General features: G+C 42.9%; 1 protein-coding gene across 3 annotated transcripts in view; it reads right to left on the bottom strand.

Moving 5' to 3' along the window:
* Window positions 1–360: 360 nt before the first annotated feature.
* CHL1 (cell adhesion molecule L1 like) overlaps window positions 361–26,992 on the bottom strand; it is a 51,448-nt gene continuing 24,816 nt past the window's right edge. For 2 of the 3 annotated variants that reach the window (XM_062500932.1, XM_062500931.1), the window contains 18 exons: window positions 26,220–26,351; window positions 25,516–25,653; window positions 24,766–24,877; window positions 23,923–24,089; window positions 22,293–22,458; window positions 21,008–21,132; window positions 18,844–18,945; window positions 18,434–18,631; window positions 17,223–17,293; window positions 14,144–14,366; window positions 12,849–12,964; window positions 12,488–12,692; window positions 12,167–12,289; window positions 10,787–10,966; window positions 4,078–4,239; window positions 3,311–3,442; window positions 2,483–2,555; window positions 361–599 (listed from right to left, as the gene is read on the bottom strand). In XM_062500932.1, the coding sequence (XP_062356916.1) occupies window positions 383–599; window positions 2,483–2,555; window positions 3,311–3,442; window positions 4,078–4,239; window positions 10,787–10,966; window positions 12,167–12,289; window positions 12,488–12,692; window positions 12,849–12,964; window positions 14,144–14,366; window positions 17,223–17,293; window positions 18,434–18,631; window positions 18,844–18,945; window positions 21,008–21,132; window positions 22,293–22,458; window positions 23,923–24,089; window positions 24,766–24,877; window positions 25,516–25,653; window positions 26,220–26,351 (2,642 nt within the window). In that variant the 3' untranslated portion in view covers window positions 361–382. The remainder of the gene's footprint in view (window positions 600–2,482; window positions 2,556–3,310; window positions 3,443–4,077; window positions 4,240–10,786; window positions 10,967–12,166; window positions 12,290–12,487; window positions 12,693–12,848; window positions 12,965–14,143; window positions 14,367–17,222; window positions 17,294–18,433; window positions 18,632–18,843; window positions 18,946–21,007; window positions 21,133–22,292; window positions 22,459–23,922; window positions 24,090–24,765; window positions 24,878–25,515; window positions 25,654–26,219; window positions 26,352–26,992) is intronic. The other variant, XM_062500933.1, reaches the window with a different exon arrangement.

Raw genomic sequence — 26,992 nt, forward strand, 5'->3', positions numbered from 1 at the left:
TGGTGCCATAACCTCGAGGTTATAAGCAAGGCCATGAGGGAATTTTACACATACACCTGTGACAACAGCCACACAGGGCAAAAATACTACACAGAGAAACACATTCCAAGCCTAAGCAACACCTGGAGCAGCAGGTAAGGACACTGAGAAACTCTGGTTTGCTCAGATTAACACATCATGTAGAATAAAGAATTATTCCGTTTTATTGAGAAGAAAACACATAGAAATTAGGGTGGGAAAAATCACCTTTTAGTGGCAGTGACTCGTTTTTGTATTACCTGGATGTCAGGATTTTCCTGACTAGCTCAACAGGCACCCTGCTCCCGAGCACACGTGGGAACTGTGGAGAGCTAACCAGGATAAATATCACAATTAAATCATTTTAGGCGTGGAGAGGAAAAGTTGCCGTAGAACTCCCAGTGCTTTCCACTGATCCTTTTTCCTTAGATCCAGAATAAGCTCCAATAAATGAACCATCTTCATTGAACATGCCATGCTCCCCTTCTCCATAATCTACCAGACTATCAGCACTTCCAGTGGCTTTAATGTCCCCGTTAAGTGACTGGAGGCTGCCTTTCAGTGGCTTTTCATCGCTGTCACTACAAAATAAAGAGATGCCTTTCCAAAAATCCGCCTCTCACTGGCAAGGAGGGAAACTGCTCTTGCCTTGGGGAGGGAAGAGGGATGCATGGAGCAGTGAGGATGATCTGATCTCCGAGCCCTGCCCTGGTGCTCCTCACACAAGTGATGTCCACACACCTGAGCTCCTCCCCACACCAGATTTTGTCATTATTCCCACAAAGTCATCGGTTAATGGGAATTATCAATACCCATCTATTTGGGGTTTTTGGTTGGTTGGTTTTTTTTTTTTTTTTTTGCCTTGGGCAGACAGAATGGACAGAAAGGGAAGGGGAAGGAAAAGGGAATGCTGGAGAGGACTGGAGGGGTCTGTTCCAGCCACCAGGGCTGATGTCCAGTCTTTGGAACCTCCCAGAGAGGCACTTTTCATTTTACTGAACACTGCACAGCATTCAGGGCCTGTTTATTTCATTTTCCTTTTGAGGGGGGTGCATGAAGTGACATCACATCAGTGGGTCACACCTCACTGCTTCAGGAGCACCTCTTTGAGTTTAAATGACCAATAAAGATGCTCTCCCCCTTTTTTTTCTGCTATTATTTTATTTTACCAGTGTTTATGTCACTGGAGTTTGCCTCTGCTAAAAGGGAGGAACTAGGAAAAAAAAAAATTAAAGCAGAACCAACATCTGCATCTGAAGTCTCTGTTCAGTGAAAATTCCAGGAAAAAGGACAGACCCAGCACCAAAATACTGGGAAAAAAGGGGAATTTAACAGGACATTCCTCCTGATGGCACCACAGAAGAGGAACAAGAACAGCCCAAACAGGACATTTGGGGCAACTGGGAAAACATTAAAAGATTCTATAAAATAAAACTACATTAGGCCTCTGGATTAGTTACTTAATTACTCAAGTACAGCCCTTGCTGCTAATGCCAACTCAGTGTCAAATCTTTGGCAATTTTATCTAAGGGAGGACAGAGAAATGAACCTGAGATTCATTTCTTCAGGATGGCCTCAATATGTGCATAAACAAGACAGAAAAAAAAAAAATCACTACTTTTCTGCACAGGGCATTTCTTCTCAGAAGAAAAATAAAAAAAAGACAAGTTTGGATTTCAGGGGAAAAGGAGGGGGTCAAAGTTATTAACCTCAGGGCTTTCTTACCTTTCTAAATATTTGTCCCATTAGAAAGCATTAAAAATTAAATAAAGATGAAATTATGCAGAAAAAAAAAAGCCCTACTCCAGTACAAATAATGTAGTATATATAAGTGGGATTTCAACAGTAATTTTATGCCCTTAAGGGCAGCAACACCAGTTTTCCAGCATGGTTCTTATAATTATGTATTTTCCTACATATCACAATTACATACTGCTAGAAGTTTTAGTTATTTTAAAGCAGCCAAAGTGGTTATTTCAATTCTCCTACAGGGATTTCTGTAGAGAGATTTTTATTTCTTAAAATAGTTTTTTACCATATTCCAAACTTTTCTTTCTTTTCTTCCCCAAAATGACCATTCCCCTTATTACATGATTTGGGTCTGAGTTCCAAAAACCCACTGAAGACATAGAATTCAATCCATTGACTTCAGCGGGCTTTTCAGCAGCACCCCAAATTATCATATATATTTACATTATTCATACAATGCTAGTTAAAAAAAAAAAAAAAAGTGAAAAGTAACCACCAATACATCAACATTTCCTTATATCCCAGCTTGGATGGATTGAAATATACTGGATATACCTTTATATTCCTACTCTTATCCACTCCTATGTGGTTTGCTTTGAAAATTAAAAACAGCATTAATTGCATGCCATAAAAAAATGTCCTGAATAATGATGGCATTTGGAAACAAACAAAACCCCAAGAAACACAAAGGCTCGTGAAAGCAGGTCCTATTTACCTATATTCCCCAAAGATTTCATCTTTTATTGATTGAGCTTCGGGATCTGGATGCAAATCTTCTTTTTCTTTCACTGTGCAAATAAAATAAAGGACAGATCTCTGTGTTGTGTTCTGCCATGGATTTTTCTTTCGCAAGAGCAATGGGAAAACCATCTGAAATCACCTCCAGCCTGGCCTGGAGCTGGCTGGACACAACCTGTGAGCTTCCAAGAGTTTGGGACCATTCCCTAATTTAATAAGCAAGTATTTCTAGAATCATGGAATGGTTTGGGTTGGAAGGGACCTTAAATGCCACCCAGTGTCACCCCTGCCATGGGCAGGGACACCTCCCACTGTCCCAGGGTGCTCCAAGCTCTATCCAGCCTGGCCCTGAATGTTTCCAGAGGTGGAGCATCCACCACCTCTTTGGGCAAACCGATTTCTGCTTCAATGCATTTGCCTAAATCCTTACTCGCTTTTTCACTGGAAAATGACAAAGGTAATTTTTATTTTAAAACATTCCACTGTTCATCTGCTGCACGGAATTTCTGTCCGTGGGTCGAGCAGCATTTCCAGGTGGAAAGTGGGCATGGAGTCCAGCCAGCAAGGATTTTAAACGCTGGAATATCCCAGGAGTGCTGGGAAAGGCCTTTGCAGGCTCTGGGACCAGCACACAGCACAGCTCTGCTTGCATTCATTAAAATCCCTTCCGTGGATATTTATCAAAAGCCACAAATCCTAATTGGATGTTTGTGCTCCCGGCCCTGCAGCCCCCAGAGAGAAACCTCTGAAGGATGTTGGTTATTAACATGTGAACATAGGGAAAGGACAATATCAATCCATTTACCTGAATATTTGCCTCCTTTATTTCTTCTGACAAAGCAGATCGTGAGCAGCAGCAGGGTGAGCAAGGCGATGGCACACATCAGCCCAATGAACCAGCCCTGGGTGGAAATCCCCTCGTAAATGCCAGCGTAGGCTTGGGGAGATGGGAGAGGAGGAAAAAGGGAGAAAATTAATCAGAGGGATAGGGCAGCACCCCACAAGAACAGGAACACATCACGTTCCTCTCCGGAGCTTAATGGAATCAGTCTATCACTACTGATGGTGCTCAGCTTCAATGTGAGGCAGGAATGTGTCCAGAGTGTGACATTTGGGATGGAGGGGAGCATGCAGGGGACAATGGACAACACTGACACTTGGCAAGGTGGCTCTGAGACAGCAGTTGACTCACAGGATTAGCACCACACAGGAAAGATGAGCACAGAGTTGTTAAGTCTCTCGTGCAAAAGCAGTTTTGTGAAAGAGAGAGAGAGGTAAAAGTGCTCCCAGTACGTGCAAATCACCAAACTGGCCACTGATGGGTTTTATCACAGCTGCCCTCTGACACTGCACAGGTTTGTGAAGGTCTGGGCTTGTTCCAGGCTGTTGTGAAGCACAGGGCTCAGCCAAGAACCCGGGATGTGTTTGTGCTGCCGTGGGACTCAACTGCAAGGGCCAACCTGGACCCCAGAGCACAGAGCTTGGGACACTCGGGCTGCACAGCATGGAACCTCAACATCGATGCACACGGAAAAACAAACGTTCAGCACCCCCGAGGGCTTCGTGTCTCACCTCTCCCCCTGGTCTCAATTACATCTTCAAAAATGCTATTGTTATCCACCCAGTTCTTAGTCACTAGGCGGATTGTGTACTCAGTGCCAGGCTCAAGGGCCTCGCTGGGCTGAAACTTTGGGGTGGGCTTTACTGCGTCTGAAATCCTGCCGCTCCCTTTACCTACGGAATGCACACATTCAAGGCAGAGGGATTAATGGCATTCATGGACAAAAAGCCTAGGAAATGCACAGTTACAAATAACAGACAAGTACAACACGTAATTTTAAACGTTAGGCGTCAGGCAATCTGATTTTCCAAAGCAAAAAAATGCCCCCAAACATTCCCTCTGTTTGATTTTTAACGTTCTGTCGGATGAAATCAACAGCAGACTGGAGTAATCCTGATGTTCAGGAAGGGGTTTGTTCATCTCCCAGGATGAAAGTTAATATTGATGGGGGATTATGGATCTGCTTTAACTAATGCGTGCTTAAAAAATTACAACTTGCAAACGAGCTTGCTTTGTATGGATAATCTGGGGTTTGATGCTTCTCCCATTGAACTGAACTCGGCAGGGAAGCACAGACAGCTTGTTAGCTGGATATGGATCCTTGTATGTCGCCCAGAAAAAATTAACAGCAGGAGTTGTGCTTGCTTCTCTCCTGACAGTGATTTTCTGTGTCCTTTTAAATTCCACAATGCCTGCACAAAGCACTGGTGTACAAACAACTCACCAATTTGCCTGTAAATGGATATTTAGGTGTTTTAAGTGTTGCTGATGAGTTTAATATTTGATTAGGAGAAAGTAAATTCCAGTAGTTCTGGTTATGGAACCTTGTTAGCTGCAAAACACCTCCTGTAACTCTGCGTTCAGACTGTGGGCATTAAATAAGATTTTTCAGAACAGCTTTTGTGGAAAGCAGGAAAAAGGACATTACAGCAGTCCACAATCACTGCCTGGACATGAACAGCCTGCTCAGCAAATTCACAACTGTGTATGACACAGAGGGATATCTTACAGCCTGGGAGTGTCCCAGTCCTCCACGGCAGGAGACAAATCTGGGGAGGGGCTGCAGTTAATAAAAATAATTCTTGAATTGTTCTCAATTGCCTGATTTGCCTGTTTTGTCCAAAGCCATCTGAACTAAGTCTTGAGCACAAAGTATAATCTGCAAACTACTCTGCCAATTAGCACTGACAGGGGAACAATGCTCATTAATGCTTCAACTAGTAAATAAGCAAGGCAAGAAGCTGCTGGAGATTAAGGCTGATTTGACAGCTGAAGGGAAAAAAAAGAAAAAAGATTAAGATAAATCCAAGCACAGTCAAAGCAGCAGTTCAGGGTAAGTTTTTCAAGGCAACTCTCCACGTATTACAGTAAGCAGTTAAATGAGCAGACCACTGGGACCCAGAGAGAAACATCCAGCTGAAACACTGCTGATACTGAGGCACAGCTCATTAGCATAAATTAATCCATCTATCGGTAATTTTTGCTAAATGAAGTATGTGAAACCCAGCTATAGTTTTTAATCAAACCGCAAATTAAGCAACAGGACACCACAGGTACATTTTAATTACATGCTCTAAAATCAAGGCATCAGAAAAATGGGAATATTACCCATAAAGGAACAGGAATGAACGCGAACCTTCAACCCGATGTCTGTGAAATACCATGCAGCACTTGTGCATGACATGATAACCACATGACCCAAAGTGTTCAAACCACCAGCCTCCAAAGGAAGAATTTTTCCTCAATTCCTGGCAAGCAAATCCTAAACCTTGAGCTCCTGGCAGCTGCTTTGTGGTGCATATTGTTAAACCAACATTACCAGTCCCTCTCTGTCCCTGTTTATTTGCAGCTTGCGGCAGCCTGAACCATCAGCTCTTTAGAGAAGCAGAAGGAGGGAGCTGAGATGGCTGGAAAAAAAATCCCTTTTTCTGTCCCCTTATTGCTCTGTCTGATGCTGCAGCTGCCACTGGCCTGGCACATGGAGCAGCTCAGGGCTGGGATGGACATCTTGGGATGAGGATGAGCCCAGCCTAACCTGGCACTGGGGATACACCGACATCTCCCCATTCATCATCTCCTTTCCCAAAACACTCTTTTTTTCCCTTTAAAACTCAGAACAGGAGTCCAGTGCTGGGTGATTATGAGGTTTCTTTCCATGGCATTTCTTGCTGGTCTGTGTGACACAGCCAACAGGGGCCCTACAGTGGAGCAAGCTTTGCTAGTGGGAGTGGGTTTGGTGCTGGAATAGAAAAAGCAGTGTGACCTCCTGAAAAATAAAAGCAAAGATACACAGATAAGGCAAAGCTGCACGTTCTGGAAGGCCAGGAACTTCCTGAAAGATGCAGGAATTAGCTACAGAAAATTGAAAGCAGTTGGGTCGGGTTTTTAATCTCCAATAAGGGAGAAGGAGCATTAGTAATAAAGGCATATAACCAGCACTTCTCATCTTCCCCCACTATTCATCAGCCACACCATGGGACTTGCATGAACATTAAACACTGAACTGCAATTTTACAATATTCCTACCGGGCTCCAAGATTTATGAGGAGAACAGAACACACATTTTTTACAGAAGCTTATGGTATAAAGGGAAAAACAACAGAAAACACCCCCAAAGATTTTCCAGAATGTTCTCCAAAAGTTAGCACATCTGTTATAAAATATACTCATATAAAAAAAGAGTAACAAAAACAAACCTGGCAGTCTGAGAGCTAATACTAATTGTGGGCAGCATCCTAATTTATAACCATACCTGTCTAAACACATCTGCTGCAATAAATGCAAAGTTGAACTTCCATTCATTTTCCCCTGCTGCCTGGCTATTAAAAATGTATAAATATGCAGCACAAGTATCCTTCATTTTCAGGGCTTTTCAGCACAGGAGGTAATTCATGTTAAATTTGGATTATTTTAGACTACAGAGATTAGCAAACCTGTTGTATGTAAAGTTTATTGAGAAAAATTTATAGGTGAGGTGATGATCAAGAAATATTCACCGATTTCATTAGGTTTTCTTGACTCTGAACAAATAGGGTTTGCTGCTAACAGCACCAGTGGTTGCATATAGGAAAGGTATTGTATTATTTTTTATTAAAAGACAGCTAAACCCACATGTCTTGATCCAAATGGTTACCCTAGTCCTGAAGGATAGGACCCTCTCACTAAGATTTTCCAAAAGCCTTTGGAAAATGGCCATTGGAATATGATGAAAATGGTGAAGTTTCATTTCCTGGCTTCTCTGGAGAATAAACCTACAACTGTGTGGCTTCATGTGGATGAATTTCTCATTAATGCTTGGATTTCTGGACACACAATGCTAATTCTCAACATGTAATACGTGTTTGGTAATCCCCCAGCAACACTGGTGACAAGATGAAAAGGAGCTTTGTGTTAAAGAAGGGCTGCTACATTAAATTAATCTTTTCACTTCTGGAAGAACCTTATTTTGTGTTACGTTTCTGAGGGCTAATGATCTTGGGGAAATTGACATTTTTCAAGGGGAAAATTAATTAGTTTGGAGGTCATTTAAGACATATTGCCTGAAAATACAAGACAGAAATTATAGTAATTTTCCAAGGACAACATACATTCTTCTGTGGAATTAAATGAAGATGAAGGCACAGAAATTAAGCTATTATTTATTTTGCAGTACAGTCCAAATTCCCTTTTGCTCAGGTTCAAGAATAATTTTATCAAGAAATGATAAAGATTCTTAGGTTGCCTATCAGGGTTTCATATCTGAGTAATTTTCCCTGCACAGATTTGTTTTCAGTGGTGCTCACACGTATTAAATAAGGAAATTCCCTTTTATTTCCGATTCCAGACAACAGTAGCAGGGACAACAGCAAATAAATTAAAGCAACGGCAACGATGGAGATCAAGTAAAAAAAAATAAATAAAATGTGAATGAATCCAGAGCTGCCACCTCAACATCTCCACTTTCCTGGCAGATTGCATTGTGAAATTCTGAAAGACCCATGGCAAAGGCTTAAAATGAGCAGCGAGAGCTTTACGGATTTATTATTAAACTGGAACAGAGTGGTTACAGAATCATGGAATCAACCCCCAAAGAAACATGGAGTGCTCCATCACGGAGCTTCATTTCAGAGGGCACCACGTTTTATATCTGTCATTTACGTGGGCCATTTGAAATGATAAACTTTGACTTCTGAAATTACTCCCCTCCTTCACAAAGAGAGATTGTTTTAATTTTGAGCAATTGCTTCACTCCCCAGACCACAGCTTCAAATCCCAAGGAGATCACTGAAAAGAGTGATTTTATTTTTTTTTTTTTGTGGCCTATCATGTTTAGGTGAAAAATATCTGAGCAATTTAGCCAGCAAATAATGACACAGAACTTTAATGGTATCTCAGTGACAGATGCAGTGCCCTAATTTAGGGTGGCTTGAGAAGCAGCAAGGAGCACACATAAATCATAGAACTGAACCCTTGCAGCTTTCATTAATTATACTACTCTAGTCTAAGAAGATTTCACAAGAATCAACTGTTGCCACTGCTGAAACAGAGTTTAGGAAAGTAAGGAATGAGAACAAAATTACTGTCAACATCTCTAAATCATGACAAGGTTATTTCAAGGAGTCAAAACACATTATTCTGGTTGCTCAATGAAGGCAGAAAAAGCCAACTAATGAGAGGAAATTGGGTAATTTTTAGCTTGGAGGAGGGAAAAAAAATCTTCTCTTAATGTGTAATAAATTTTAAATCATGGTGATTAATAGCTGCTAGCAGGTGAGTACCTGTATCCTACAGTGAGACTGGAGGCCAAGAGAGATGAGAAAGAGTTTTACTACCCAGGAAAAAAAATGGCAGTTCCTGGCTGGATCTGGGACAGGAAAGTTTAAAACACTTTGTACCTGTTTTACCTCAAAGAATTCTGCAATTTAGAAGTCCAACAGCATATGGGCCATTTTTCTATTTTACATCAACACTGCTGCAGACTGTAATCCTTGCTAAAAATGATGCAGCCAGGACTCTTCTGCTTACCACATTCTCCTTCCCTGGGATAAGTGCACAGCAATGGTTTCTGATTCTGAGCATGGAGCTGCTCCTCAGTACTGTGGAGTTCAGACTTGCTGAGCACAGCACATTTTATTTCATTTCAGCTCCAAGTGAAAGATGAGCCATCATATAGTGCTTGGGATTTTCCTTGAAAACACTGAACATCAGTGTTTCAGCACAGGGTGTAAGTGGCACACAAATGGTCACTCCTGTTCTCTGACTAAATAATCATAAATAATGGAGCAAATGCAGTCAACTTGATGTTTCTCTGGATTTTCCTAATGTTGCTGGCAGTCCCCCATCTTCTTGCATGGGCAGAATTTATTTTTGTAATATTATTAAAAACAAATTATCTGCATCTTCAATTTTCTGTTTGGGCCTGAATGCAATTCACTTATTCCAGCATGGCTTAAGGAGTTGATGGGTGGCAACAGAAACAGAACTGCACAGCAAAATGAAAGAGGTAAGCTCTGCTTCCCTGAAGAGCACCACGGCCACATTAAAAAATCCATTGACTGCTCTCATGGCAAGGAAAACAAACTTATTCCCCTTAATTACAAAGGAAATAACAAGCCTGGATTATTCCCAGTGGATTTTTCTGTTACAAAACAGAGCAGTGCAGAGTTCCCAGGCAGGTGCAAAGGAAAGCTCTTTATTGGAAAAAAAAATAGGCCTTTTTAAGCAGTTAGGCCATTATCAGCTGCATTCCATTAAAGCACAACAAATGGACTTCAACCAACCACCACGGACCACGATGCGAGCATGTCATGGTGATAAAACTCGTTTTCCTACCTCCAATTCACCCGAGTCATTTTCCCATATCCTTTTCTACTTAGCTGAAGTAACAGGTCTGAGCCACGGTTTTACAAAGGTATCAATGCCCTTATTTTGTAAGGTTTTACCAATAAACAACATTTTTCAGCTGAGTTACTTTCCCATAACCTTTTCTACTTAGCTGAAGTAACAGGTTTGAGCCACGGTTTCACAAGGTTATCAATGCCCTTATTTTGTAAGGTTTTATCTATGTACAACGTTTTTCAGCTGAGTCACTTTCCCATATCCTTTTCTACTTAGCTGAAGTAACAGGTCTAAGACATGATTTCAAAAGGTTATCGATGCCCTTATTTTGTAAGGTTTTACCTGTAGACAACATTTATCAGCTGAATCATTTTCCCATATCCTTTTCTACTTAGCTGAAGTAACAGGTCTAAGCCGTGGTTTTATAAAGGTGTCAATGCCATTATTTTGCAAGGTTTTATCTACAGACAACATTTTTCAGCTCAGTCACTTTCCCAGAGTCCTTTTCTACTTAGCCGAAGTAGCAGGCCTGAGCCATGATTGTAAATACCTCGTAAAAGGGTATCCAGGCCCTTATTCTGTAAGGTTTTACTTGTACACATTTTTCAGCTGAGTCACTTTCCCATAACCTTTTCAAGTAGAAAGGTTAGCTGAAGTAACAGGTCTGAGCCATGGTTTTATAAAGGTATCGATGCCATTATTCTGTAAGGTTTTACCTGTACACAACATTTTTCAGCTGAGTCACTTTCCCATACTCTTTTCTACTTAGCCAAAGTAACACAGACCTGAGCCAAGGTTTCACAAGGTTATCGATGCCATTATTCTGTAAGTTTTTACCTACACACAACGCTTTCCCTCTGTTCTCAGAGCTCCTCCACACCAAACCGGATTTTGTGAACTTACCGCCTTGGGCCAGCGTCAGCCCCTCCTCGGTGGCCGCCTTCCCGCAGCCCTTGGCCGTGCAGGCCTTGATGTAGAACTTGTACTTGGTGCTGGGGCTGAGCCCAGCCAGGCGCCAGCTCAGCGCCGAGCGGTTGGCGACGCTCACGTCGCTCACGGCGCCCACCTCGCGTGTCTCGTTGACTGCAAGGGGGGATAAAACCTCGGTCAGTTTTATCTGGGAGGATAAAACCTCGGTCAGTTTTATCATCTTTTCCTGCCGGAGTCGGGGTTAAAAGGTCCAGATGGTAGTTCTTGTTCGGACTCAGATGTTTAGTCATTTTAATCTATGTTACGTTCTTACAAACTGTTGAGTTCTACAGCACCTCAAGCTAACAAGCTAAAAATGGAGATGTATCTCACCTTCTAGAAGGCTTTTAAAGCCAAACTGTCCAATTAAAAATGGACACTTGAATTATTTTTACTTTGAACCCAATAACCATCCACCTGTGGCCCACAATGTGGATTTTTCTATTCAGTTAAACAAGATCACCCAGACCCACGAAGAACAAGGAGAAAGACAAAACCTCCATCTTGCTTTATACCTATTACTACATTCTAAAACCTTAAAATCTAAGTTTTCCACCATGTGATATTACACGCCTCTATTCAAACTTCACACCCATAATCTCAGTTCTATCATTCAATTTTGGAAGCCGTCTTTCCTGTGGGTCAGTGCCTGTCAGCATAGAAAGTCTAAAATTCTCAGTTTCTGGGGTTCCAACAAGTCAGAGCTATGGAAATGTGTCCTGAGTACCCCCAGGAGGGAGCACTCAGCAGGGAGAGGAGAGAAGAAGAAAATACACTGAATTATCACCACACCACACAACTGGGGTTGTAGCAGTCTCGGTCTTGCCTGAGGTCATCTGTGCTTCTCCTGTCTTTCCTAGGCAAGAAAGGAAGAAATCCCCTGGCATTTGGTTGTTTTCAGTGTGATTACTCGACACCACGACTCAGGTGGTTCTTTGTGCTTCTGCTGAGGCACCTTAGGGTGGGGAGAAGCTCCCTGACATAATGTGCAGATCTACATTAATGTGGCTTCACGGAGTGCTCTCCACACTTCGTATTAAATGAGTTTCACTCCAGTTAAATGCACCTACAATTTACGTGTCTTTTCAGCCACTACATTAGGTAGTGCCAATATGAAATAATTGAATCAGCCCATAAAGTGAGGCAGGGAATGGCAGCAGTGGGAGCTTCCATGGGAAGAAGTGCATGGAGAACTTTCAGCTGTGGGAGCTGACTGCAGCCTGCCCTCTGGCAGCCCCTGTGCCCATCACACCTGGGAGCTTTCCTGAACTAATCCTGCTTCAATTCTGAACTCAAAGCAAAGGAGGCACGTACTTATCTGGTACTGCAGAATGTAGCCAGTGAGGTGGCCATTGGCTTTCTTGGGAAGTCCCCAGGACAGAGTGACTGAGTCCTTGTCAAAGTTCAGGATCCTGAGAAAACGTGGTTGTTCAGGGACTGGAAGACACAGGGATGAGCTTTCAGAGGAGAGTTAACAGGTCTGTCCCTACCTATTATTATTAAATGAGGATATAATTTAGCTCAACACCCACAGCTTTCCTTTCAAATGAAGGGTTCTATGAATAGTGGAGTTGTCTTGTCCCAAGGACAGTTTCAATTTATGTCACTCCATCCCATCCTTTCCTTTTGTCTTACCTCCTTCTGGAGTTTCAAACACCACGGGGGAGCTCTCAGGGCCATCTCCTCTGGAGTTGAAAGCCAAAACTGTCAAGTGGAATTCACTGAAGGGCTCCAGGCCAGGAATCATCCCGGAGTTCCTGTCTCCTAAAAACGTCAGGAAGTGTTTCTCTGGGTGATGCCTCTTTCCATCCAGCATGCTTTTTGTTTTCCACCAGTTAACCTGCGAGGAGATTGGGAATTCTGTAACAAATCATGTTGTATGGGGATGAGCATGATCATGGTCTCTCTTACCTTCCCAAAAATGAGAGATTGCAATCTGGGATTCATTTAATAATTTAGTCAACTATATACAAATATTTATAGAGAAATTTGTAACCTTGTAGCCTCTTAAGTGCCCACGAACTCTGTCCCTTGGTATCCCAAACCAGAAAACTTTGACCAGGGTGCTGTTCACAACCTCCACCGACACGCCCGAAGGAGCAGCATCTGGAACTGTAAAAACAGAAGTCCCAGGTGTTAAAAACACTTCCAAGAGCCCAGATTCACATTGCTCACAGCTCCAGTGCTTGGCTTTCCAGCTCCAGCTGTACCACTTCATGCAATCTCACTGCAGGCAAGCAAAAAGCCATTCCACCTGCATCCAGTGGGTGGAATGGGCCAATAAACATTATTTTTTCTGTATTTTTCTGCTGAGGGTTGGGATACATGTGCACTGGGACACATGAATTTCTCCACCACTATTTATGATTTCCTGTTTCAAGCAATGCTTACAGCAGTGAGAAGAATAAAAGAAATGATTAATATGGTACTCAAGCAGGCAATCATAAAGGTTTTTTTTATAATCAATTCCATTTTACAACTAAGCTCATTAAACAGTAGGATTTTAATCACTGCATAACACAGAGAGCTATTACAGTGCCTGAAAAAGAGGAGGCCTTGATCCATTGACAACTGAATTGCAGGGAAGATTTTCCACTCGTAGATGTACAATTAGACTCATCACAGAGAGACAAAGAAAATAAACATACAATGGAAGTTCTTTCTTCTAATTCTCTCTATTCACCACCTCTCTGCACCACCAGACCTTCCTGTTCCCACCTCTGGGTGGGCAGTGGGGATTCTCCTGCCTGACCACCGAGTCCATTTCCAGCACTGAAACTCCACCTGGGAGCCATGGAAAACCATGGGCCAGAAACCCCAGGTTGCAGAAGGTGACACATTCTTCAGGGACTCTTGGACAAGGCAACACCAGTACACGTGGGAATGTGGCATTATCTGTAAATTCACTCAAACACCCAGTGCCTGCGAGTTTGTCCCTAATTGTCAGAGTATTTAACTTCTGACAGTGTTAAACTGTTGGGTCAAGCCTCAGAGAACCCAAAGATTTTTTTTTTTTCCTACCAAGTACAACACGACTGCTACACTTCAGAGACTTCTCGTGGACCGTGGCCTTCAAACCAGTACCCACACTAAGCCAACAACTGAGATTAATGAGAGCACAAGCGACCTTTCCCAATAAACCCAGCACGGGTCACGTCCACCCCTCATGGAGCCCATCAGGCTGAGCACTGGCATTCCAGCAGCTTTGGGCTGCCTAATCCATCACTCCACATCCCAGCCCTGTGCAGCACAGGAAACCCCCCTTTTCACAGGTGACTTCCTGCCACTCACCATCCTCTCCTGAATATCCAATGGTGACGTTCGGTTCCGGGCCGGATCCTAAATTATTCACTGCCTGCACCTTGATCTCATAGGGCACGAAGGTGGGCACGTTCCTCACGCTCAGAGAGTGTTTCTTCACCAGCTCCTCGTTCCAGTCACTCTCCACACCCCGCTGCCTCCAGCTGACCTTGTACTCCAGCCCTGGCCCGTTCCTCTCCACGGGCTTCAGCGGCTGGGGAAAAGTAAAAAGGGATCTCGTGTGCCTGTGCTGTAACCACGAAACAGCAGCCGAGGGGAACGGGGGAATGTAGGAAATAGAAAATGCACGAGGCTCTCAAAAAGCTGCGGGGAAGCAAATCTCAGAGTGAAGAAACGGAAAAAAAAAAAAAAAAGTTGGGGATGCAAGGCCAGGAAATACTAGAGCTATGTGCTGTGCAGAGATAGGCCTTAGAAAATGTGTTAAGCAAGATATTTAGCTTACATAATTCTACTAATGAAGCTTCATGCATTGTTTTAAACCACTACAAGCAAGCATTGTTAGAAGCAAGAGGTACGTGTAAGTTTACTAACTGGCTAGAACAAATGCTTGTCAGCATTTATTTTATTGGCTAAAAATCTTTTCAAAGACCATGTAACTAAGAACAACTTATCTACTGCTGTAAGCAGCTAAAGCTGCTTCTATCTCCCTTGCTTAGTTCTGTAAAATGAGGCTGATGGCTGTAATGGAATAAAAGCTTCAAGACAGCTACTCCAGCAGACCTGTCCCATTGTTTTTACATATATATATATATATATATATATATATATATGTATGCAAATATAAAATGAAAGGAAAAATATCCCAAAAGCAACTGGGAAAAAATCAGGAATGTGTGTTACAACACAGAGAGAAAGGGGCAAATCCCCGAAGCTTTGACTTTCTGCTGTCATTTTAATTTGAGGATGGTTGGAACAACAACATCACGACTTCAAGAGAAAGGAGGGTGAAAGGCTTGGATTAAAATCCAGATTAATTGCTAGGAGCTGCATTTCTGCCTCCTACACACATCAGGTTTTGTTTTGTCACAGGTCTTCCTGTGTGAGGTAAAACCGCACGCTTTCAGCACAACTGAATCGCACAGTTTGGCATAAGGCTGTGTGTGCCTTTTAGCAGAGATAAAATTTGCATTTTATCCTAGAATTTTATGTAGCACAGTGAGATGGGTCATTAAAATTTAGATTTGTTCTAACTACACACCAAATGCTTGAAATTATGCCTGGATATTTAACTGCTGGACCACTCTGCTTTTACCAATCAGCTAAAGAATTCATCCCAGCAGGGTTTCCACCTAATGAGCATGAATTTATAAAATACTGGGGGATGTACAGCAATAGCTTGCCACGAGACATCTTCAAGTTGGGTCTATTTCTCTGAAAATTAAGTACTTTAATTAAGAAAGTTAAATAATCACCTATCCTACCAAAAAAAAGCTACACACTGAAACAGCTGTGGGTGTTTCCCACCATAGAAGTTACTTTAAATAATATTTAAATATAGGCAAATATAAAATATATAACAGCTGGTTTGAATCCAAGAGGTCTGACAGGAAATTGCATCAGAAACCAGTAGAAAGTGATTCCCCTTTGATGCTCCTCATGCACGGGGAGACCTAAATTTGGGGGATCTGCAAAAATTCCCATTGATCTGATCTGCTGTGAGGACCTTTGGGATGTCTGTGGCAAAGGAATTGGGAGACTGAGCAGCTTCCTCACAGGCACCACCTCCACAGCTAAGTTCCCAAGGAACAGGATTTGCAAGAGAAGATGGAGAAGTAAAGAATTCCTCCTAAAAATATGATTTCTTGTACAGAGTTAAATTGCAGCACTGCTTGACTCTCAGTTTGATCTCCCTTAAAGCTGCAAATCCTTGGCTGAAAATCCCAGTCAGTAAAACTCAGCTGGTCTCTTAATCCAAACTAGGCAGATTAACATCATTCTGCAGCCTTTGTCTGTCAGAAATAGCATGTGCAGTGCCCAGCAGTTCCTCTGAAAAGCACACAGGAAATGCCATAAATAAATGAATATCCTGTTTGACAACATTTTAATGATTCAACAGGATTTAACCAAGCCTTTCCATCCCACTCTCTCCTTTCAGGCTCAGCTTTCACTTCCACTTTTGCCCTGTCTGAGCAGTCATTATGAAGTTCCTGGTGCTCAAAGATGAGTTTGCTATCCCAGTATTGCCCAGTAAACATACTGGGTACTAAAACTCTGTGTTTCATTGATTCAAAAAAGTTGGAAAAGACCTCCAAGATCAAATCCAACCTTTTCTGAGAGGCAGAATTGTCTCCCCTGACCCTGGGCTAAAAATCCCATTCAAATCCAAGCCCCTGGACCTTGAGGGCCATCTCCTTTTGGATACAATTGTACCCCAAACCATGACTTCCCACTGGGGAAACATTTGTTGTTCTTCGCTGGGAGCAGCAGATTGAGGAGTAAATCTCATGCAAATGGTGTGTAATTCCAGCCTCAACAAAAACCTGCTTCCTTCCACTGTTGTGGATATTTGTGCTAAATGAAGGAATACATAACTCAACTGCTGGCACAGAAGCTCGAAGCTTAAAACCCAAGAAATCTGAAGTCTGGAAACGGTCCTCAAGACTTTTACATAATTCCTTTCATGCACATCACAGGCTTTGGTGGTTTATCCACCTGCCTTTTGTTCTTGGTGTAAAAATTCAAGCTCACATTCTCTTGGGCAAGGGATCTGTGGCGTTTTTAAACTTCCAGGCTGGAAGGGCAGAAGCCATGAGTCACGCATCCTCTCCCTAGGTCTGGCTGGTAATTTTAATTGCAGAGCAGGGTAAGACCACAATTATTTGAAGCAGTTTCTTGTATACAAGAAGCAAAGAAGAGCAAATGTTGGCGAATTCTCACTATGCTTTACAAGAATTCAGTTTTCTTTTAATGTCCTGTAAAGTCAGACATAAAGAAGTCTTTGGAAACAAAAAACGATACCCGGGCTGAAAATCCAGAATACATTTAAGTCAAATTCACCTTTCAGAAGAATAAAGGATAGTTCCTATAGGATTTGCTAGTCTTGCCTTACCTCCCATTTCATCACCATTTCATTGGGTTCAGAAGCTTCAACTCGGATGTTCTCCGGGTTTTTATCTGGAGCTGAAACCACACAGGTGACATGGTTAGTTTGCACGTCCCATTTATTTGCATTTAGCATTGAACTGCCAAAAAGGATGGGAAATTTCCCTGTTAGTGACAGACACTTAAACAAAAAACGTTCCTGAGATGAATGAGTTGGATCAGCAAAGCTGATGGGACTCAAACACGTCGTTCATGCAGTTTGGATTCCTAAGTGCCCCTGCTGGTTAGAGCCACCAGCTAAAATGGAACTGTGACTTTTGGATTTGAAAGCACCAGATGTGGGGGGATTACAAGGAAGAGATTTTTCTCCCTCTGGGGATAGCAAACAGAAGGTGCATCATTAGAGGTACACACACAGCTGGAAAGATGAAGGACCTGAAATTGGTGTAAATGAGGGAAAAAAAAGAGAGAAAATGTCAAGGAATGCAAATGCTGTGCTGAACAGCTGGCCTCTAAAATGACTTTCAGGGAAGTAACATTCTCTGCCCCAGTGAATGCTCTGTAAATGGAGATTTTTGACAAGCTTAGTGCTCCTGAAAGGCTCCCTGTAAACCCAGCCCTTCTTCAGGAACTGTCTGTCCATGAAAGTCTGCAAAGGGTGGGAAATCAGCAGAGCGAGGTGCTGGAGGTGTAGGAAAACCCAGCAGTGTGGACTCCTCCCTTTGACATCCTCGGGAATTCTATGCAGCGCAGCAAGTTGGGTCATTAATATTTAGATTTGTTCTAACTGCACACCGAATGCTAAAAAAAGTGCCTGGAGATTTCATGTGCAACTGCTGGGCTGCTCTTTTTTACCCATCACTGAAGAATCCGTCCCAGCAGGGCACCCATATCATTAATATCTGAAATATCAGAATACGGCTTGTCACGAGACATCCTCCAGCTGGTTTTACCTCTCTGAAAATGCACTGCTTTAGTTAATACAGTCAATATAAATGGTCACCTGCCCCACCAAAATTACTGGGTGTTATTCCAGCCCACTGAACCAGCTGGGGAGAATTCCCACCACGGGACCTACTTTTAATAACCCCTGATGCTGCCACTGAACAGCGCAAGCCACTCTGATTTCTTCACACCCTCTGGAGCATGGGAGGGCACAGATACTCAAAAAAAAGGCCCAGAAAACACTAATATTGATGAGATCAGAGCTGTGTTTACCAGCTGGAGGGGTCACATAGCGCAGGGATGGTTTGCTGGGCTGGCTCCTGCCCACGGCGTTGACGGACACCACGCGGAACTGGTAATTCACATATGGGGCCAGGGACAGCAGGGCTGTGGTGTCATTCCCTGGCACTCTGCTGAGCTCCTGCCACCTCCCCGGCTCCCAGCGGTTCTCTTCAAACTCAATAATCGACTCTGGGCAGGAAAAGAGACAAAAAACAAAGGAAAAAAAAGGTTAAAAAACCAACTCGGTGTGAGCAGCGTGGGTGGATGTGAACTTACAGAAATGAAGTGTCATAGTTAAAGTGATTAAATCTGGCCGTCAGCAGGGTTTGTGTCCTGGGACAACCAGGACGTGACAGAATTCTGAACAGCCCCATAAAATGATGCTGAAAACCCCTTCCTACCATTAACAGGGCTGTTATGGCTGGCCCCAGCTGTCCAGGAGAGTCGAACGCTCCTGTTTTGGTTTTCCGAGAGCTGGAGGTCTTCTGGTGGGTCAGGAACATCTGAGAAATAAAGAAGTGTCAGGGGCACAGTAAGGTGTTTCTGTTTCTCCTGGCGTTTTCCAGAGGGTTGGAAAAGCACAGCCAGTGAGGATGGTGGTAGAACAAACACCCAATTTCCAGATGGACAGACTGTGGGAAGTGGGAATTGCTTTGAAAGATCCTGAATCTTCTGGTGCTGAATTTTCCCTTATAAACACAAAATCCTTCTCGAATCCATCTCCTTCTACCTTCATTACTGTGTTTGTAGCAACAGATTTTTCTTTCCAAATCAACCCCAACATCTGATTGCCTCAGCTCAGGAATTAATTGAACTTGGCCTTTGAGGGTGTGAGTGGAAGGAGAACATTCATTATCCCAACCATGGGGATCTGCATTAATGGGGAACTGGGAAATTCACTTCCTGCCAGTTCAAATAATGCTGTCCCAACTAAACTTTTGACTGACAAAGTAATTTCTTCCAGAAAAGAAACAGTGATTTCCACCACCACGACTCTCTTTGTCATTGTGAAAAAAATTCACTGTGTTTGTACTGATTTTTTAAAAATTACAATATTGACTTTTCTTCTGAGGGTACACACAACAAGTTAAAAAGTTTGTATTTGGATTTTTTTTTTCTTTTCTTTGTATTTCTTTCCCTATTTCTCTTGTACCTGGAAAAAAAAAATCAGGAAAACACAGTTTAATCTACAGCCATGTTGCTGCTGTACCCCTGGAATACAGCTGGTTAAAATTCAATATATTAATTTAAAGATAGTGATGGTGTATCTTAAATATTCTCACCCCTCTACCTGTTCATTAGACACACAACAAATACTTAGAATTATTCTGAGTATTTATTTTACTCTTAGTTGCCCCTAATCTGATGTCTCCATTTTTTTCTTCAGTCAGCCCACAACTTCTTGATTGCAAAAACCTGAATTTTTCACTTGGAAAATAACAGATGTTGTTAATTCACCACGACCTTTCCCACATACCATAAACAAAGGAAAAGAGCACAAAATTATTTTTCTTCTTCTTCAAAGTACCTTTTTAAAAAGGAATAAAGCACTTTATGAAATTTTCATAAATGAAGTAACGAATAGTCTACAAACATTTTGAATTATACAGCACTGAAGGACACTGCACCATAAATAATGTGCTCAGCATCTTCCTAATTTACTATTTACTGAAAAATATCACTCCTTTAAAGTGGAAAAACATCTTGAAGGGTCAATTGACTTACTTGCTGCAACCACTGCAAGCAATAAATAAGAATGTAAAATGAAGCAAAAATAAATGTAATTACAATGATGCAAAGCTGTCAGAGAATCAGAAAATCACAGAATGGTTTGGGTTGGAAGTAACCTTAAGGATTATCTAATTCCAGCCCCTTTCCCTTGGGTGGGGAAACGTTCACCTGGACCAGGCTGGCTGAAATTGTGAGCACAAAGCAGAATCCTGGCTGCTGCCCTTGGGTGCAATGGGTGCACAGCACTCCACAAGTTCATCCTCTAAATTCCAAGTGCTCCTTCAGGGAGGGATGCAGGTTGTGAGGATGCTCTCACAAGGCCAAGCTTCAGACCCAGGGGGTCAAGGCTCTTTGTCCCTGGACAATCATTTATGCTCATTTTCACAGACAGAATTAATTCCTTTCAGGTGATTAACTCGCGCTGATCTCCCGAGCAGCTGCGCATCCAAATATTGGCCTGATGGCCTTCAAAAAATAGTCCAATGCTTGTTGTGCAAGCCTTCAGTAAAGTGGAGGACTGGCCAAGAAGTTCAAAGCAGCAGCAGAACCACTCTCAGTAAGCTCTTACATCTTCCAGCCTGGGCAGCTCCTGCAGCCACTGAACTAAGGCAAAAATTCTGCCTCATCTTACTACACCAAAGATGAAAATAAATCAGGTTTATGTCAGCACTGCCATTCCTGGAGATAAGGGACAGCAGAGCTGAGCTTAAGGAGAGTGAGGCTGTGAGAAACTGGGTTATCGAGGCTTTGTGAAAAGAAGCAAAGAAGCAGAAGTGCTGCAGTGGTGATTCCTGCTGCAAGGAGCTGTTTCCAGAGCAGGAAAATTGACCTTACCCAGAACAATCAGCTGCACCTCGGCCTCGGTGGCATCCAGGGCAGTGCTGGCCACACATCTGTAAACTCCCTGATCCTCCAGGAGCACGCTGGATATGAACAGGGTATCCCTGTCCAGAATTATCCTGCAGGACAGAATAAATAAAAAACAAAACAAAACATAACAAATAAAAAAAAAAAAACCCAACGAAACAAACAAACAAACAAAAACCCCAGGTAATAAGGATGAGAAAAATATGCAAGATGAGTACAACACAAAGATGTCGTTCTCCAAAAAAGTGTTCATAAAAGAACTTGGCACAGGACATTTTCATTAAAGAGCTGCACACTTGGCCTGTGACATGAAAATGTCACTGTGGCTCTGCTCTACACTGTGCTGAGGACTATAATTTGTATTTTGTGGCAATTTAGTCTCCGTGACTGGAGGCTGAATGAGTGTGTGGGACACAGGATTTTGGCACGTCATTAATGAGACAAACGTATGGGGTTTATGATGGAGTTTTTGAAAGACTGAGGGAAACTGAGCATTCCCAAGGCACTTGTGTCATGCCCAAAGCACCAGGGAAGCTGCCAAGAATGCAGGGCTCTATGGTAGACATGGAATTTCCATGGCATTGCCTCACCATCCTACAAGGGCTCAAGTGGGATTTTCAGCCTCTCCAGTATTTGGGAAACCATGTCTCTCCTGTGGTAATTAATAAAGCCATCTGATCTGCCCCCTGTGGGTCCCCTCTATGGAATGAAGGCTGAGCTCCACCCCCTTGAGGTCAATAGAAATCCAAAAAGAGGGCAAAATTCAGCCTGGACCTGCAAATCTTAAACTCATACGTAGGCAAAATTCATGGCAGAAGCCCTGAAACCTGTTTTCCATCACTTCAACATTGCAAAGACTTTGTTTTGGCCAAAGAAGTGCAGACTATGAGAAAACACTGGTTCCACTGAAGTGGAAAAACAACCTGTGCTGGGTTGTGTTTTTGGGTTGGACCAACATTGATATTATACATAAAAATATATAGGTGAATTATGTATATATTAATATATAACTTTATGTTCTGCTATGATGGTAACAGAGTTAATAAACCCAAACCCATTTGGCTCAAAACTCACACTGCTGCATTTATATAGATGTGTATAAAATGCAGATCCATTCACATGTCACATGAAGAATTCCTTGCAGACAAAAATTTGCATTTCAAGCTATTAAGGCTCATGTTTAATGAAACTCCAGCTCCACACCAGATTATCCAGCTGAGATCAAGGACAGCCTTGTTCCTTCCCCACTCACCTGCCACCTCCCGTGCTGTTGACTGGCAGCTCATCTCCATCCTTCCTCCAGGATAATTTAAAACTGTGTTTCAAGTGGGAATCGTACTCAGCCTGGCATTTCAATAAAATTGAATGTGATTTCAGCACTCGGGGGTTCTTCGGAGTAACAACAAGTTTTGTAGCATCTGATTGATCACAGAAAAACACTTTGATTAGGTGAGAGAAGGGCTATTACATCAAATTTTCACCAAGCACTACATCTACACAAATCAACATCAGGAGCAACATTTTTTTCTTGTATGTCGAAACATTTCAAGTTAAGGATGGTGGGATTTGAAATAGATATTTGCCATTATTTCATTGTTTTTTATCTTGAAACGTTTTCTTCATCTTCAAACATTTTTTATCTTGAAATATTTTTTTAGTTCATTCCAAACCAAAGAGGTCCAGAGGAAAAAAAAAAAAAAAAAAAAGTTACAGGTGAAAATCCTTATTAGTACCCTGTCATGAAATGGATGATAAAAAAAAAAAAATTAAAGGCTTGAATATGATTTTTATGTCTAATTGCCATTTGAAATAAGCTTTGGAAATAATCCAAGAAAAATTAGAAGCTTATTAAAGTCAAGTGAGAAAAAATTATTGCAATCAAATTTGTTCTTTTAATTGACTGTAATCTGAATGCAGAAACAGACGAATAAGTAAGAAGAAAGTGCTTAGCTGAATTTATTTCTGCAGTGAAATGTTGCACTTCAAGAATTTCATTGTACATTTTCATGTTTATTATCACTGTAAAATTCCCAAAGCCAAGGGAGTGGGTGGAAATGGAATACAAAGAGTGGGCTTTTTCCTCAAGTTTGTCACAGCAAACCTACATCAGAGAGCTTTGCTAAATGAGTATTTAAGCGGTTTTTTTGTTTTGTTTTGTTGTTTTTTTTTTATTATTATTATTGGCAAGCCCTAAATCCTAAGTAAATTTATAGAAAACCCACTAAATGCTACCTGTGGGAAAACCCCTCCTGCCAACCAACCACACAAAACCCTTAAAACAAAGCTGTGGTGCAAGGGATGGATCTAAAATTTGTAAGTAAACATATCTGAGGATTTTTTTTTCTCTCTGTTTAAAAATATTTATCATCGAACAGGCAAAAGCCCAGTGCAAAGTCCTGCAACGCGACTGGTGTCCACTGTGGGAGTTCATCCAATTTGGGATGTGCCTTCTGATCAACAGATGGGAAGAAATTTTAGGAAAGGGAATCCCACAGCTGAGGGAGAAGCAGGAACACATCTGGATCAACAAGGACCCCACCAAGCCCAGGAGCACAGGGAAGGCTCCCAAGGATCAGCCAAGAGCCTGCCCCGAGTGTAACACAGCAGTGACCAAAAGGAGGGAAAATGCTTTCAAGACAATGTGTAAATGCAATTTTTTGGCGGCTTGTGTAGCCTCTCCAAGCATCCAGAAGAAAACGAGTACCCCGTGTGAGCATGGAGAAATGCAGCTGAAAAGAGACCTGTGACAATTTCAGGTCGTAATATCCAGAGAATTCCTAAAGTCACAGAATAAATCTGCACCCTGGACTGAATATTTACTACTTCCTGAAAAAGTAACATAAAATCTTAGCAGCTGTGAAAGTTTTATTTTCTGTTCTTACCCCTTATATCCAGATTAGCAGTGATTGCTCTTTTCCCTACAGAATTTGCAGCCCAGCAGGCGTAGGATCCTGAATCTTCCTTCTTGGTGTCCCTGATCTCCAGGGTGCCGTTCTTGTTTACGTCGTAGTGAAAGGTTGAAAGGGGCTCTATGCTGTCATCCTTAGTCCTAAAGATGGTAAAAACAGGCCTGGGCTACTGCAGAAGTGTTAGTTCATGGTTAGGGACTATTGCAGGGGGTTTTTGGGATACGGTCTTGCCCCTGAGCAATTAAAGTTGGGATTAGCGAGACACTTTATCCACGTGCAGCAAATCATAAAGGGACTTAAGAGTCCTGCACACCAAACCCAAACTGCACACAGGGACAGAGTCTAAGAAGTTCCCTAAAATACCCTGTCTTTAATCTACAGCTGCCACCTGTAATTTTATTGCACCTGTCACCTGCTGTGACAAGCCTGTGATTTCCAGCCCTGTGGAAGCATGTCCAGGTAAATGTGTTCTGGAAGTCACTATTTCCACCTCCATAATGTGTCCAAACTTGAAGAGTTGTCAACATTAAACTGATGAAGCTGCAGCTATAAACAGCATGGTTTTGTTTAATGTATAGCCTGGCATTTGTCTCAAACAGGTACTGGGGACTTCCAGGAACTCTTTTTTTTTTTCCCAAACCAGTTTTTCAGAATTCTTAAAAACACATTTAAACACAGAAAACTTACATCATATACAGTTTTGCTGCAAATTTCTATTCTTAACTCCATAGAAATAACAACTAGCAGACTTTTCATACCTGGGGAAGCCTGCAGGAACTTTTTTCACATAAAAAATCCCAATTCCCAGTATCTTACCATCTGACATCTGCTGCAGGTGAGGCAAAGATGTCACAGTGCAGGAAGGCGCTGTAACCCACGACTGTGGCGTAGTTCTCCCCATCCGGGGTCAGTATCAGGGGGGCAATGTCTGCAGGAGAGAATGCAAGGTGAGCAGCAGTGCATTTCAGAACTAGGAATAGAAATACTGGCCTTGCATCCCCCCCTTTCCCAGCAAGGGTGAGAGGCTGAGGTGTTTAATGGGAATTTCACAGCTGTTTGGAAGAGTTGTACTGAGCAGCTGAGGTCTCGGAGATAACGGGTTTACTGCTGGACATGTCAGAAATGGAAGCATCCAGGAGAGAACACAGACCCAGTTCTGCTGCCTCTGGAGATGTTTCTTTTATTAAATCAATTCCCCTCAATCCCTTTCTTCAAAGAATAGACTGAGCATCACAACTGAAATCAAAGATTAAAAATACACTTAATAATTCAAAACCAGCACCGTGGTCACAAATCAGTCCCCAGTGGTTTCACTGTGCTTGAATTCATGTTTTCAAGCCCAACCACAGCCATGTTTTTAAAATACATCAAAGCTCAGGAGCGTCTGCGCTAAGCACTTAACATTGCCCATGATAAAACCCACGGCATAAATTTGGACAGCGTTTCTTAAAACCTGGGGCCAGTCCAAAGGAACCATGAGATGGTGACAAGCCCCAGGCTAATGTGAGGATTCAGCCTGGGGTTTCTGGGTGTGATGTCTGGGAGGGGACAGCCCGGGGCACTCACTGAGCACGTCGACGTTGGCGCTGGCCAGGATGGTGCCGTGCTTGTTGGTGGCCTCGCACTGGAACACGGCGCTGTCCCGCAGCTGCAGGTTGGTCAGGCTGATCTCCCTGGTGGAGATTCTCCCTCGGAAGGTCCTGCCTGGAGAACACCAGATTGTGTCAGGAGCTGGAGGAACACGGTGTCTGGGGAGGTCCCAGGCTCTCCTCGTTGCTTGGAAGCCAAAGGAACCATCTTGAGGATCCAACCAAGAGCCTGCCTGACAGCTGGTGAGTTCCAGGGCTCTGCCTTTGCCAGCAGTCTCGTGGCCGGAGGAAAGTGCTCCAGAGCACCAAATTCCAGCAAATTCCCCATGGAGATCCTTTAAAATTATAATGCTGCTACACCAGTGCTCCCAAGCCACTTGGGCTTGCCCAGAAACACAAAGGAGCCCTCGAGCTGTCCCAAATCCCCAAAAAGATGGGAGAGTCACAGATGAGGCAGAGGCAGCACCTCAAAGGTACCACTGCTCCACAGGTGCAAGGTTCACCACCACCCTCTTCAAGAATCCTGGTTTAAATATTAGTCCTTTTAATAAACAATTCATATCTGAAGAGGTGCCAAACCACACAATCACTCAGCATGCTGAGACCTGTGGGTCCCACCAAGTGGTTCAGGTACATCCCACCTGGACAGGCCCTGGAGAAGCACCCTGGCCCTGCACCTACCATCGATGGGCATCCCATTGAGCTTCCACTGGATGCTGGGCTCAGGGTTCCCAATGGCCTCACACAGCAGCACCAGGTTTGTCCCCACGCTGTAGACCCCACCCTGGGGCTTCTTCAGCCACTGAGGAGGCTCTGGGAAAAGAGACAGAACAGGGATCAGATGATGCCTTTTTGGGCATACAAACAGAGGCCAGACAGAATTAAGGGAACAAAATGCTGTTCTGTTTATTGAAGGGACTCCAGGTACATTTAGGGCAGACAAAGCCCCCCAGGGGCTGCATTCAGAGATGGATGATGGGTCATGGGGTTTCACACTTTTATAAGTTGGGTCCATTTGCATTTTGGGGGTCAATCTCCCAATTACAGCCTCAGGTAATGAAGTCATTCACCCCAAGTTTGCTCTCCCCAACTCACTTTTGTTTCCATCTCTGGGGGCCTGAGGCACTGAGGTGTCCTTGATTCCCAGCCTGGAGAGGAATTGTTGTGTGTGCCCAAAATGGGAGAGCAGCAGCCAGCACTGAGTATGGAGTTTGGAGTTCTACACTAAAGAACCGCAGGGTTACAAATACATGGAAAATATAAAAGCTGAAATCCTAAGGCATCAGTCGCAGCCCAACGTGTGCCTGTGCTGTTGCTGGCATTCTCCAGGAGATGGCAAACGCCACCAACACTTCCCAGCCGCTGCTCACAGCCCATCCCACCGCCGAGCTGGATTCCTTGTATTCCCCAGGTAAAGGAAAGGTAGAATTAGCACCAGCACATGCCAACCCTGT

This window comes from Cinclus cinclus, chromosome 12 (genome assembly GCF_963662255.1).
Source record: "Cinclus cinclus chromosome 12, bCinCin1.1, whole genome shotgun sequence".
NCBI classification, from domain to species: Eukaryota; Metazoa; Chordata; class Aves; order Passeriformes; family Cinclidae; genus Cinclus; species Cinclus cinclus.